We start from the raw sequence: 12636 nt of genomic DNA, 5'->3' as shown, positions 1-12636 counted from the left end.
GCCACATAGTGTGATCATTTCTGATCTGCTTGTCGCCCAGTGTGTACAAGGCAGACTGCTTTCCCAATAACCTTAGAAAACGTGACAATCTCCTGCTGTCCCTGAGAGTTCCCTGCAGGACCTGGGCCTTGGGTCTGAGGGTCTAACAATTCTCCTATACAGATACATTCCACAGAGAAGCAACCTGGGGCTCCAGTGGGGGACTCCTTCCGAGGTCACAGAGCCCAGCCCCAGGGACGGCTAGAAGCTAGAGAGGGTGGAGGGGAGGAGAGCTGGAAGCCTGGGGAATGGCAGGAGGGCCCATGGGAGCTTGGCATGGAACTGTAAGTGACAGGGGAATGGCCTTCAGCCAGGGGTCAGTGGTCTTCAAGGTTAGAAAAAGACAGAGCCCTAGCAGAGAACCTGATGGAGTGAGTGGTAGGGGTGAAGAAAGGGCCTTGGACAGGGCCACCGGGGTCTGGCCTCTTCTTTGCTTCTGAGGCTGTCAAAGAAAAGGGCAGTGACCAAGTTTATCCAGGGTCCATAAGTAAGGCAGCCCCTGAGCTGGGAAGACGTACTTGAAGAGGAAAAAGGTCATGTTTGTGTGCTGGGATATGGGTGGGGGATGGTGGGTGGCCCGTCACTGGCCACCCAGAGGGAGAGTAGCCTCTAACATCTGTCCTGTTTTCTAGGCTCAGGAGAGACTGTGCTCCTCTGCTGAGATCCCTGCAAACCATTTCTGATACTCTTGCTCCTGGGTGGGTGGGAGCAGACAATAGGCTGTACTTCCAGAAGACATGGGTTTGACACATCCTCCATGGGGTAACTAAACTCTTCCCACAACCAGCCAAGGATCCTGCCCTGTGGGGGAAAACCGGCATGGGGTCGACTGGAACACAACCTACATACTCTCCAGAAAATACAAAAGGTTTTATTGATTATTTTCCATAATATATATATATATATATATATATATATATATATATATATTAAAGCCTCCTGCTCTGTGGTGGGGGAAGGTGTGGGCAAGAAATGCAAAGCTTCAGTCATAAGACGGGGCAGAGGGTGATCTGAGCTGTAACATGCCAGAAGAGAATCTGGCTGATTTAGGCAGAGACATATCCCTCAAACAGGAATAGGAGGTTTAGGGGTGACCCTTATCCCCTTGGAGGAAGTTCCCAGTGACCCCAGGCTCTGGGGATGGAAAGAAAGCCCTTCTGGTAGATGGAGCATGATTCAGGGGGATCCTCAACCTGAGACACAGTAAACTGAGGCTGGAAGCCGGAAAGCTGAGTCTAAGGGCCAGACTGGTCACCCTGGCCCCCTCACTGTTCCTCAGGTCCATCGCCACCCAGAGCCTGTTCATAGGGACAGGGCCTGCGGTAGGGGCCAGCTGGCTCTGCACCCACGGGCCCTGCCTGTGGTGCTTCATCCTCTGCGCAGTCCCCCTGACCCTGCTCGCCCTCCACATCGCTCTCATCGGAGTTGTCCTCCTCCAGGTAGCGGTAGCCGCGGACTTTGTGCTGTGGCTTCGGGATGCGCGGCTGTCGCGGGACCAGTCCTTGCTGCAACTTGTGTTCCATCCACAGGTATGAGGCTGCTGCTGCTACCAAGGTCACCAGCAACACTGCCAGCTTGGCCTGGGAGCAAGGGAAAGAAGAGACACCACATTCCTTCAGGGTCTTCCTCCTTCCCCATCTCCTGGCTCTCCCCTTCCCAGCACCCTCACCCAGGATTTCCAAGGCAGTCTCTGAGGACAAGGCTCAATACCCTACACTGACTTTAAAGTTACCATATCTCAGCAGGACTCAGTTTCACAACCTAAAGGGGGCTAATCCTTTTGTTTCAGAGAAAAAAATAAAGGTCTGAGAAAGCCTAAATGCAGGCCTGGCTTCCCTGGACCACAGTTAAACTATTCCATGGCCCTAAACAAAGTAGGACACAAGTGTGCATAGAGGTGCAAGCCTATAATCCCATGACTTGAGAAGTGGGGGCAGGGGGGTGTCAAGGCCGGCTGGGGCTACATTTTGAGACTATGTGTGGAGGGTAAAATGTAGATAGAGATACAGATACAGATATATTGATATTTAAATCCAGTACAGCGAGGCCACAGTTAAGCTTTCCAGTGGTTTTTTTGTCTTCAGTGTTGGGGTGAGCTGTGTATGTTTGTATGTGCCAGGAAGGTGCTCACCCCTGAGCACACCTATTCCTCTTTTCAAGACAGTTTGACTGTAGCCCACAGCCCAGAAAAAAACATACAAATATGTTTGTATTTGTACTCTGGTTCCTTGCTATTTCAATTTATTTCGCTTTCTTAAAAATAAACAAATAAATATTGTATAAAGCTTGAGGGCAGGCCTGTCATCTTAGCCCACAGACGGCTGAGGTCAGTCTGGGGTACCTTTGAGATCCTGATCCAATGATACAGAAAAATGCAACAAAAACACACGACAAGGACTTGCTAAAATGACGCGCTTGGGATGGGAACAGACTAGGAGCTTAAGATACACTGATAGGTAGCAAGGAAGGCCCTGGCTCCCATCACAGCACAGTCAGTAACAACCCAAAAGTGCTGGCATCCACCTTTAATCCCAGGACTCAGGGGGTAGAGGCAGGGGAATCTCTGAGACTTCCAAGCCAGCCTGGTCTACACAGGGAGGTCTAGGCCAGCCAGAGATACCTAGTGAGACCTTATCTTAAAAACAAAACAAGGCAAGTGTAATGGTGCATGCCTTTAATCCCAGCACTTGGGAGGCAGAGGCAGGTGGATCTCTGTGAGTTTGAGATCAACCTGGTCTACAGAGTCCCAGGACAGCCAGAACTATATTGTGAGACTCTGTAATAAAAAATGAAAAGAAAAAAATTCTTCCAACAAACAAACAAACAAAAACCAAAACAACATAAAAACATGGAGGAGAGCAGTCCTATAGCAGCTGAAATGAGAGGCCTGGGTGTCCAGAAGCAGGTGAGCAGGTGATCTGACCACCCACGGTTCAGCTGGGTGTGCCTGCAGGGACTGAGGCTAGCAGGTAAAGCAGCAAGTGGGGTTCTCAGTTGGCTATACCCCATGGACTAAGGGGTCCTTGATTCGGTGCTTGGCCTTTAGAAAGCAGTGCATTTTAGGAGGCTGTGAAATTAGGGTCTGTTTCCCAGGGAGGCATGGACATCCAAACTCCACCCATCCTCACCTTCATGGGCAAGCTGGAGCCCAGGTACACAACAAAGATGGCCACAGCCTGCCACCAGTGATAGATGGTGAAGATGAAGTCCTGCCTCTCTTTGTCTTCATATAGGATGCCCAGGAGTGCTGCAGGTAAAGGGACAAAGCAGGTAAGGAACCCTGTACCAGTTCCATCTCAGTCCCTGAGACTGAGCCAGGAGTACCAACAAGAGCTGTGTGCCGATCCTTGCCTGGCCCCTACTGGAGGCTTCCATTACTACACTGTGGAGATGAGCCCAGAGGTTCAAGAGACCCTCCACTGAGTTCTGCCTTTGGCCCAGTGTGCCAAGCACTCAGTTGCTGTTTCTCTACCTTGCCAGGGGCTCAGAAAGAGAAAAGCCGATGACCTACGGCTTAGGCAGGCAATAGAAGGTGGGAGGCAGAAAGAATTCTGGAATAGAGCCACTCTCGGGAGATCAGCCTGGGAAGATGAGAGTCGTGGGACACATGGTACCTGAGTGCAGCCCAGCCACTTGGCAGAGTGTAGGTTATAGTAAGTGGGGTATTTTAGTTATGATCTAACATAGTTATAGAGTTAACTAAAATACATTTTAGTTACAATCAGAATAGAGCCTAGCTATACAGCCAAGGTATTTATAAGTATATTTTGAGTCTGAGTCATTTCTGGGAGCAGGGGCTGGGAGGCAGAATCAAAGCCTAACTTCTATACACTTCAGCAATCAGCTTTTCACAAGTCAGGCCTGGGGTGGAGTGGGTGGGGCTGGCTTCCTGAGGATCGCCTCAGGGTGGTAGAGAAGCAGCAGCTGGAACTGAGACTCCAGAGCTTAGGACTGGAAAAGGTAAAGGTTCAAAGGTCACGCTAAGGGTGATTTAAGGAAAATGACTTAAATCTCCAAAGCTGGTTCAATTTTTTAAAAGAGCGTATGCAGGTTGTCTATTGGGTTAGAAGCTCTGAAGCAAGAAGACTCCACAGGCCTGGCTGACCGTGGCTGCCACTTGCTAAGCTTTGTGGGCTCATGACGTCAACACGTTCTTCATGTGGCTTGGGAGGGCGGGGGTACTTGAAACTGTGAACAACATCAGCCCATGAGAATCAATGCCAGCAAGGACAACCTACAAGGCTGTACTCATGTGCACCAGCCAACTGTCACTGACACATACCCATCTCACATATACCCAGAGAGCCCCATGCAGCTGAAGCCTGCCTACCATGGCTTCTTTTCCCAGAGTCTCACTCCAGCCAACCAGGTTTGGATATGGATTCTGAGGCTGGGCAAATTGGGTTTGGGCTGTACCTGGATCCTCATTACAAACAAACAAACAAATACCCATACAGGTATGGAAGCACATATGCTTAGTTCCAGAACCGAAGAGACTGAAGCAGGCTGGCTGATCTCTGTGAGTTTGAAGCCAGCCTGGTCTACACAGCAAATTCCAGGCCAACCAAGGCTATATAGAAAGGCCATGGAAAAAAAAAAAAAAAAGAAAGAAAGAAAAAGAAAAGAAAAAAGAAGAAAAGAGAAAAAGAAGAGCCATTGAGATGGCTTTGTGGGTAAAAGGCACCTGTCACAGAGCCTAACCTTCATGTGTTCAAGCCCCAGGACTCATGTGGTAGACGGAGAGAATGGATTTCCACCGACTGTCCACATTCATGCCATGACACCTGCGCTTCCACACGCATACACATATGCATTATAAATAAATAAATAAATAAATAAATAAATAAATAAAATAATTGATTTTTAAGTCTTGGGAAGAAGAGGCAGGCAGATATCTGAGTTTGAGGCTAGCTTGGTCTACAGAGCTTGTTCTAGGATAGCCAGGGCTACACAGAAACCTTGTATCCAAAAAATAAATAAATAAAAAGAAAAAAAGAAAAAAGGAGGTGGACAGTGGCCCAGGCTGTAATTCCAGCACTCAGGGATCTAAGATAGGATCAAACTATTGTTTAAAACCAGCCTGAGCTACACGGTGAGTCCAGGCCAGCCTGGGCTACAGCGTAAGGCTTTGTCTCAAAACATATAACTGAAGAAGAAGGAAAAGGCTGAGCATGGTGGCAGATGCCTTTGAATCCAGCACTTGGGAGATAGAAACATGTGGATCTCTATGGGTTCAAGGCCAGGCTGAGATCTATTTGGTGAATGCCAGGCCAGCTGTGGCTACATAGTGAGACCCTGAGAAATAGAAACAGAAAAGAGTCCAGTTCTGCACCTACACCCTGGAGCACGGACAAGCACCTGGCACCCTCTCCCTCCCTGGGGCCTGGAACTCAGGATCTGCTTCTTGTGCACAGAAATTACGCCAACATATCCCTGAGTGCTGATGAGTGTTTCTATATACTCTCCCCAGGTCTCTTCACTGAGCCCACACCCGCCTGTGTAGCCATAAGATTGCACACGTATACCCCTCAGTGTGATGCCCACCTGTCACAACATGGAACTCCTACTGCCTTCAAGAGTATCCATGGGACTTCCCCAACCATCTCTACAGTGTCCTCAGAAGTCTTTACACCCCAGACTATGCCAAGCAACCTCTACCTGCCTCGACTATGTCCACAGAACCGTAGGGAAGATCCCTAGTGTCCATTGTAACCATAGAATGTTAACAGTCCTGAACCACCTAGAGGTGACCACAGCCTGCCTCTACCCTACCTCAGGCATGCCAGTTCCTAAGGCTGTACTCACTGCTAAGTCCGGTCTTGTTGAGGGCGCTGCCCACACCCCAGAGGGCAGCCACGAAGTAAAAGATCCAACTGTGCTGGAGGACCCGAGGAGCAGGAGCCCAGAAAAAGAGGCTAAGGGTGAGCAGCAGATGCAGTCCTGCCCCAGCCACGAGGGGTACAGAGCGAGGCAGCCACAGTCCCAGCAGCCCCAGGACTGAGGAGACTGAGGCACCCAGGCTGTAAGCGATGAGCAGGTACGCCAGCCGCTCCAGCCCCATGGAGCACACTCCATAGCCCTAAGGAGGAGAGCAAAAGGAGGCCAGTTGGTCCCGAGCCCTTCCCGCACCAGATGCTACTTTAGGTCACACCTTGTCCTCTCTGGATCTCCTAGTGTTAACTCCTTCTAAGGCTGGTATGAAAGCATAAAAATGATTTGCTCATGGTAAAAGGCAATGGGGTTGAGAGAGAGAAAGAGGGACGGGAATAATTCGGGATATACTTGTATATATTGATACATTATCTGCTGTGCATTTGAAATTCAAGTTTAGTCAGACATCTTGTCTGTTCTTACCAGGGCGAAACCAGTGCAGGCAAAGAGCACCTCAAAGCCACTGTAGATAAAGAAGGGCACCAGATGGCGTAAGCGGAAGTCACGCACGTGTTTGAAGGGCAGCTGGAAGATGTTGCCCCAGCCCACGCTGCGCAGGTCGATCTCTTCCGTGGGCCGATAAGCGGCTCCACACAGGCCCAGCACCTGCAGAAAAGGAGCTGTGAAGTGACCATCAACCAGGCATCCCACCCTAGACACACCCACAAGTCTCAGCTCGAGACTCCGCCCCAGACACGCCCACACTTCTACTCAGGGCAGCAACCCTATGCCAGGTGTGGTGGCGCATGTCTTTAATCCCAACACTTGGCAGGCAGAGGCAAGAGGATGTCGGTGAGTTCTAGGCCATCCTGTTCTACATAGCGAGTTCCAGAACAGCCAGGACTACAAAGAAAGACCCTATCTCAAAACCCAAAAAAAAAAAAAAAAAGAAAAATGAGCTGCCGTCCCGAGGCCCCGCCCCAATACACCTACAAGCCTCAGTTTAAACTGTGGCTAACCCCAAGGCTTCAACCCAAAGCTCCGCTCCAGACACATCCAGAGGCCCCGCCTTCTTTTTTGCATACCCTTAGCCCCGCCTCTCGACCTAAAGCCACACCTCCCAGCTTGGGTTCCTAAGAACTTTAGCTCTGCCTTCTAGTACTGCCCTCAATCCTGAGACACACTTGCCAACCCCATGAGATCTGTGCCCTCTTTGTACGTTTCCTATAGCCTTGGGAATTCCAATTACAGCCTTAGTCTAGAGATGTCGGTCCTGCAACCAGAACTCAGTCCTGATTCCTAGGCTCCTAGCCTGCAACTCCGACCGCCCACATACAAGCGCTTGCAGGGAAGGAATCCCTTGCTCTCACCAACTCCTCTCCACCAACCCGAGCCTCACCAGCAGCATGGCTAAGAAGGCCACCGCCATGAGCACGCTCTCTACAACAATAAGGTTTCTGCTGCGCGGCAGCGTCCGAAGAACCGTCTTGTTGAAGCCATTCAGGATGCCATGGCTCTTAGTGCCTGGGAAAGGTGGGTGGAGACGCAGCTAGGCTATACTGCGGCCAGGCCACAGTGAGGATTCTTCCAGCAATCTCCTTTGGGGTGGCAGTTTGTGAACAGGGCACCATCCACTTCCCACCTCCCGTGCATGCAGCCCTGAAAGCTGAAAGGGTGGGCCTAGCGTCTGCTGGGTGACTGAATGTGAACGGGAAGCAAGCTTTGGAGGTCTTGCCCCTCCCCTAGACTGACCGCAGCTCTTCACGTTGAACAGTGTGTGGTTCAGATCATACAGGTAGTTGTTGAGGAAGTAAATCATGGGCAGCTGGGCACATGCGAAGCTCAACTGTGGGTGGGAGGGTAGTTAGGATCAGAGCTCAGGAAGAGAACCAGACAGGAGGTGAGGTCTAGGGAGGGCTTTGGACATGGCCTCTGGTGGTGGGGAGCAGAAGAAGTCTCCATCACTAGAGGTAAGGGAGCAGGGTTTGGCTCAGGAAGGCTGAGAAGACAGTTGATAGCCTGTAATATGTGGAATCTGGACTAACCTCCTCTTCTTCCCCTCCCCCAGGGCTTCCTGTAGCACTCACATGGAAGAAGCTATAGAAGATGGCCTGGAAAACCAGAAGATAGGGAGCGTGGGAGCCTCGCGGTGGGCGCTGCTGCGGCCCCTGCTCGTCTTGCTCCTTGTAGTGGGAGTATTCATAGTACTTCTGGGACATCCTGGAGCACAGAGAGGGAGGGCTTTCCCCAGCCTGTCCTCTGCTACGCCTCTCCCTCCTACAACTACAGCTATAGGTTAGGCAGCATCAGAGGGGAAACTGAGGCCCAGCGGAGTAAAAGGCTTGCCCGGGGTCCCCTAGCTAAAATTGGCAAAGAAATAAATATCCAACCAGTTCTCCAGCCTCTGCTTCACTGCCCACCAGGCTTACCTGGTGATATAGTTGCCCATGGAGGCCCAGAGAGGCACAATGGCCATGCCCAGAGCCACAGCAGAGGGCACCAGCGTGTAGTATCGTTCCCAGTAGTTGGTAGAGACAAAGAGGGCATAGATGCCCACAGCTAAGAACATCATCCACTTGGTACCGAAAAACCTGTACGGAGGGAGGGACATTAGTACCACAGGTCTAGGGATTGCTGGAGCCTGGAACTGACAGGGCCTCTGGTCCCATTTCCTCGGGCTGTGGGAGGTCAGGGGAAGCCTTAGCCTGAGAGTTAAGGACTCAACGATACAATCTCAGAGACACTGGCTAGCAGTGTGTTCTGTGCCCGTAGCTGAGATAGTGGCTTAGGATGTGCCACAGGCTTCTCACAGTCACAACCATCTGTAAAGGGATCCAATGCCCTCTGCTCATACACATAAAATAAATAAATAAATCTTAAAAAAAAAGAAAAAGACAAGAGGACAGGTCACATGATCACTCACTCAATAACTTGCTTGCTGAACATGTGTGAAAAGCCAGGTGCACTGCATGTATCTATAATCCCAGCTCTGGGAAAATGCTGAGGAGCAGATTCCCTAGCCAGGCAGCCTAGCCTAAGTGACAAGCTTTGAGTCCCAGTGAGAGACCCTTGCTCAAAGAAACAAAATAATATGGACCTCTGGTCTCCACGCATGCCAACACACACACACACACACACACACAAATAAATGTAATTTAAAAAGTAAGGTAGGGGCTGGAGAGATGGCTCAGTGGTTAAGAACACTAAATCACTGGTTGTTCTTCCAAAGGACCCAGTTCTGATTCCCAGCACCCACATGATGGCTCACAACTGGAGGTAACTGCCTTTTCAAGGGATAAAACACCTCTTCTGGCCTCCAGGGGCACCAAGCATACACAAGGTATAGGCAGACAAAACACTCGTACACAAAAAAAATAAATATAAGATAAAAAAATAAATCTTGCCGGGCAGTGGTGGCGCACGCCTTTAATCCCAGCACTTGGGAGGCAGAGGCAGGCAGATTTCTGAGTTCTAGGCCAGCCTGGTCTACAAAGTGAGTTCCAGGACAGCCAGGGCTACACAGAGAAACCCTGTCTCGAAAAAACCAAAAAAATAAAATAAATAAATAAATAAATCTTTACCAAAAATAATGCTGGAAGATCAAAAAAAAAAAAAAAAAAAAAGACACTTGGCGTTGACCCTTGGCCTCCACGTGTGTGCACATGCATGTGCACACATATACACATGCCTATCACACTCCAACATTTTGTTTATCTTTTTTATTTTCTACATAAGACAGAGTCTTACTTTGTAGCCTTGACTGGCCTGGAGCTTGGTAAGGAGACCAGGCTGAACTCCCAGATATCCACCTGCCTCATCTTTCATTGCTGGGATAAAGACATGTGCTAGCATACCTGGTTGAATATTTTGTAATCCTTAAGAAAAGACAAGACCCACAGCCGGGGGCTATGGCAAGGGTACAGGGCTTCCATAGCACACAGGCCCTGGATTTGATCCCCAGCACCACATAAGATTGGGCGTGGTGCTGCATGTCTGCGTCCCAGCACTGGGGAAGTTAAGTCAGGAGAAGAACAAGTTCAAGGTCTCGAATATCCCAAGCTAGCCATGTGCATGTTGGATGCCCCTGGAGGACAGAGGTGGTGTTGGATCCCTTGAAACTGGAGTTACAGCTGGTTGTGACCCACCATGTGGGTGCTGGGAATTTAAATTGGGTCTTTCAAGGCCATCCTGGGATATATGAGACCCTGTCTATACGCAAATAAAGTCAATACAACACACACATTAGGGTTAGTGCTACGACCCAGTGGTAAAGCCCTTGCCAAGAATGCATAGTATCCTAGGTTCACTCACCAACACTTAAAAAAGAAAAAGTTAAAAACAAACAAAAAACTCAATAACAAAACAAACAACAGCAACAACAACAAAACCAACCAGGCATTCACAGCTAGTGGGTGTGTAGGCTACAGGGTCCTTTGGGAACATGTCCTAGTGACTGGCTAGGGGGTAAGCATTTGGGTTTCAGCTAAGTCTTAAACCTACTGCCTACCCGCTTCAACTCTGTGAGGAAAGACTGTTTCATGTCTAAAGTAAGAGCAGCTACCCTGGACGTAGGATGGAACAAAATAAGAGTTTACTCTTATCATTAGAGGTGATTACGTTTCAAGAGGAATAAAGTCAGCCAGCGTGACAGCACAACTGCTAGTCCCAGCACTCAGGAAGCTGAACTGCAGGAACTGTGAGAGTGGGCTGGAGCTACTGGGTGAGAGCCTGTGTGCAGGCTAGTTGACGGTCAACTAGACACACAAACGAAGTCATTTGGCTGAGACAATGCCCCCAACAGATCAGCTTGTAAGGAAACCTCTGACAAATTTTCTAGATTCCTTCTGGATGTGGGAGGGCCCAGCTCACTTAGGTGGTGCCACCTCTGAGCTGGTGAACCTGAGATCTATAAGAAAGCAGGCTGAGCAAGCCATGGGGAGCAGACCAGTAAGCAGCATTCTTCCATGACCTCGGCTCCTACCTCCTCGTTCCTACCTGGTTGAGTTCCTGCCCTGGTTTCCCTGGATAATGGACTACAAGCTACCAAGTGAAATAAACCCTTCCTCCCCAATCTAACCATTCAGGAGTTTCATCAGGCTGTGCTGGGAGGTTGGACCATGTACACCCTAGAGCCTCTCAACACAGTCATGGTTCACTGAGCTGAGAACCTGGGCTGTGCTGGGGACTTCAAGGCTGTAGCCCAGGAAGTAACAGTTTGTCTGGTAGGATGCCACTAAGTCAGAGCCCCCACGAAACCAAATGTGCAGATTGGTGGGGGTCAGGGGAGCTCTTGGTTCCTCCTCTAGAGCTGGGATTTCCCCTTTTCCTCCTCACTCTCTCAAACAAGCAAGGCCTCTCTGCAATTCTCGGTCCCCTCCCTCCAAAACACAAGGGCAGCCGATGGCCTTATGGTCCAACAGTCTCTGCATCCCACAAAGTCGGGGGTAGGGGACGGGCCAGCAGCTTGGCACCTGATGAGTACAGGTGTGTAGAGCAGGGCAGCGATGGGCGTCACGTTGATACCCATGAGCATCTTGCTATCGATGTCCGGCAGCCCCATGTTGCCATACTTCACCTCTCGGTAGGTCTCATCATAGTGCAGGATCAGTTGCATCTGCAGTAGGCCTGAGGGCAGGGAGTGGCGCAGAGAGCTCTAATCAGAGTAACTAAACAAGTTCGTGGTAAGCCTGGTAGGGAGGCGAGTCATCTAAGCGACCCTTTCCTATGCTCATCAGGACCGGGACAAGAAGGACAAGACTCCCATGCCTATCCACCCTCACCTAGTCTCTGGCTGGGTTGTAGGCACACTGGCTTGTGGCACCCCCCGCCCCCCACCCCAGCCCCAAGCACACGCCACAGCCACAGCAACAGCAGTTCTGACCCGGGAAGTGAAAGGGGAAGGAGGCTAGCTAGCCGCAAGGTTTCTCTTTCCAAGCTTGGGAGTGGTGGGGGAGGGGAAGCAGTGGGATAGCAGGGTTCGTGTGTGCGCCCTACCCAGGTAGACGCCGTAAGTGAGCGTGCCACCCGTGCTGGCCGCCAGCACGTTCTTGACCACTCCGAGACGCTTGCGGCGGTAGTAGCGGCGCTCCTCCTCCTCCTCATTGTAGTTGGGGTACGCGCCCACGAGTTCATCCAGCTGCCGGCGGATCGCTAATCACACTTTGGCTCCCCGCTCGGACTCCTAACCCTATCCCCGCCTCCAGTTCAGGTTGCTCATCCAGAGTCCTAGTCCCCCCATCCCAGGGTCCCCGCATCCCACTCGGGGTGTTAGTCCACAATCCTGGGGTCCCTGTCCCCCTGACCCAGAGTCCTGGTTTTTTCTCTAAATCCGTGCTCCCCACTCCGGGTTCCAGTTTTCCACCTAGAGCCCCATCCCCTATTCCAGAGAGTGTCCCTACCCAGAGGCCCCGTCCTCTGTCTGGAGGCCCCTCATCCTAGGGTACAAGGGCCCCCATCCCAGGGTCCTTCTCCCCCCCACCCCCGTGCCCCGCGGGGCAGTCGGCCTGGTGTCCCTTTGTGTTTCCCGCCCTTCTCACGGGAGCCTCAGGACCATCAGGAACTCCGAGCCGGTCTTCATCCCCTTGAGGACCCACGGCCCCCGCCACAGGGTAGAGTGGAGGCTCCACCTCCATGACCAGATCCAGGACAAGGGCTTGCTGTTCTGGGCACCAGCAGCAGGTTGGGACTTCCTTCATCAGAGACCGCCCCGTCCAGTCGGCCCCACCC

General features: G+C 51.1%; 1 protein-coding gene across 1 annotated transcript; it reads right to left on the bottom strand.

The window, feature by feature from the left end:
- Positions 1-1144: 1144 nt before the first annotated feature.
- Unc93b1 (unc-93B1 regulator of TLR signaling) lies at positions 1145-12607 on the bottom strand. The gene is made up of 11 exons (XM_034489444.2): positions 12447-12607; positions 11905-12046; positions 11382-11535; positions 8340-8501; positions 7998-8130; positions 7663-7756; positions 7310-7434; positions 6394-6576; positions 5845-6118; positions 3168-3286; positions 1145-1619 (listed from the first exon to the last, which is right to left on the bottom strand). The coding sequence occupies exons 1-11, from the start codon at positions 12603-12605 to the stop codon at positions 1305-1307; spliced, it is 1860 nt and encodes a 619-aa protein (XP_034345335.1). The 5' UTR covers positions 12606-12607; the 3' UTR covers positions 1145-1304.
- Between the last annotated feature and the right edge of the window lie 29 nt (positions 12608-12636).

Source organism: Arvicanthis niloticus, chromosome 1, assembly GCF_011762505.2.
Source record: "Arvicanthis niloticus isolate mArvNil1 chromosome 1, mArvNil1.pat.X, whole genome shotgun sequence".
In the NCBI taxonomy this organism is placed as follows: domain Eukaryota; kingdom Metazoa; phylum Chordata; class Mammalia; order Rodentia; family Muridae; genus Arvicanthis; species Arvicanthis niloticus.
The sequence above is the reverse complement of the archived record's forward strand: the minus strand, read 5'-3'. Positions and strand labels throughout refer to the sequence as shown.

What these genes read in the sequence shown, in the direction of transcription:
- Unc93b1 (XM_034489444.2), bottom strand. Translation starts at nt 12,605, where the DNA reads ATGAAGGAAGTCCCAACCTGCTGCTGGTGCCCAGAACAGCAAGCCCTT. An exon ending in TACACACCTGTACTCATCAG is followed by an intron (nt 8,502 to 11,381) that starts GTGCCAAGCTGC and finishes CCCTCCGTACAG; the next exon opens with GTTTTTCGGTACCAAGTGGA. An exon ending in ATGGGCAACTATATCACCAG is followed by an intron (nt 8,131 to 8,339) that starts GTAAGCCTGGTG and finishes TCTGTGCTCCAG; the next exon opens with GATGTCCCAGAAGTACTATG.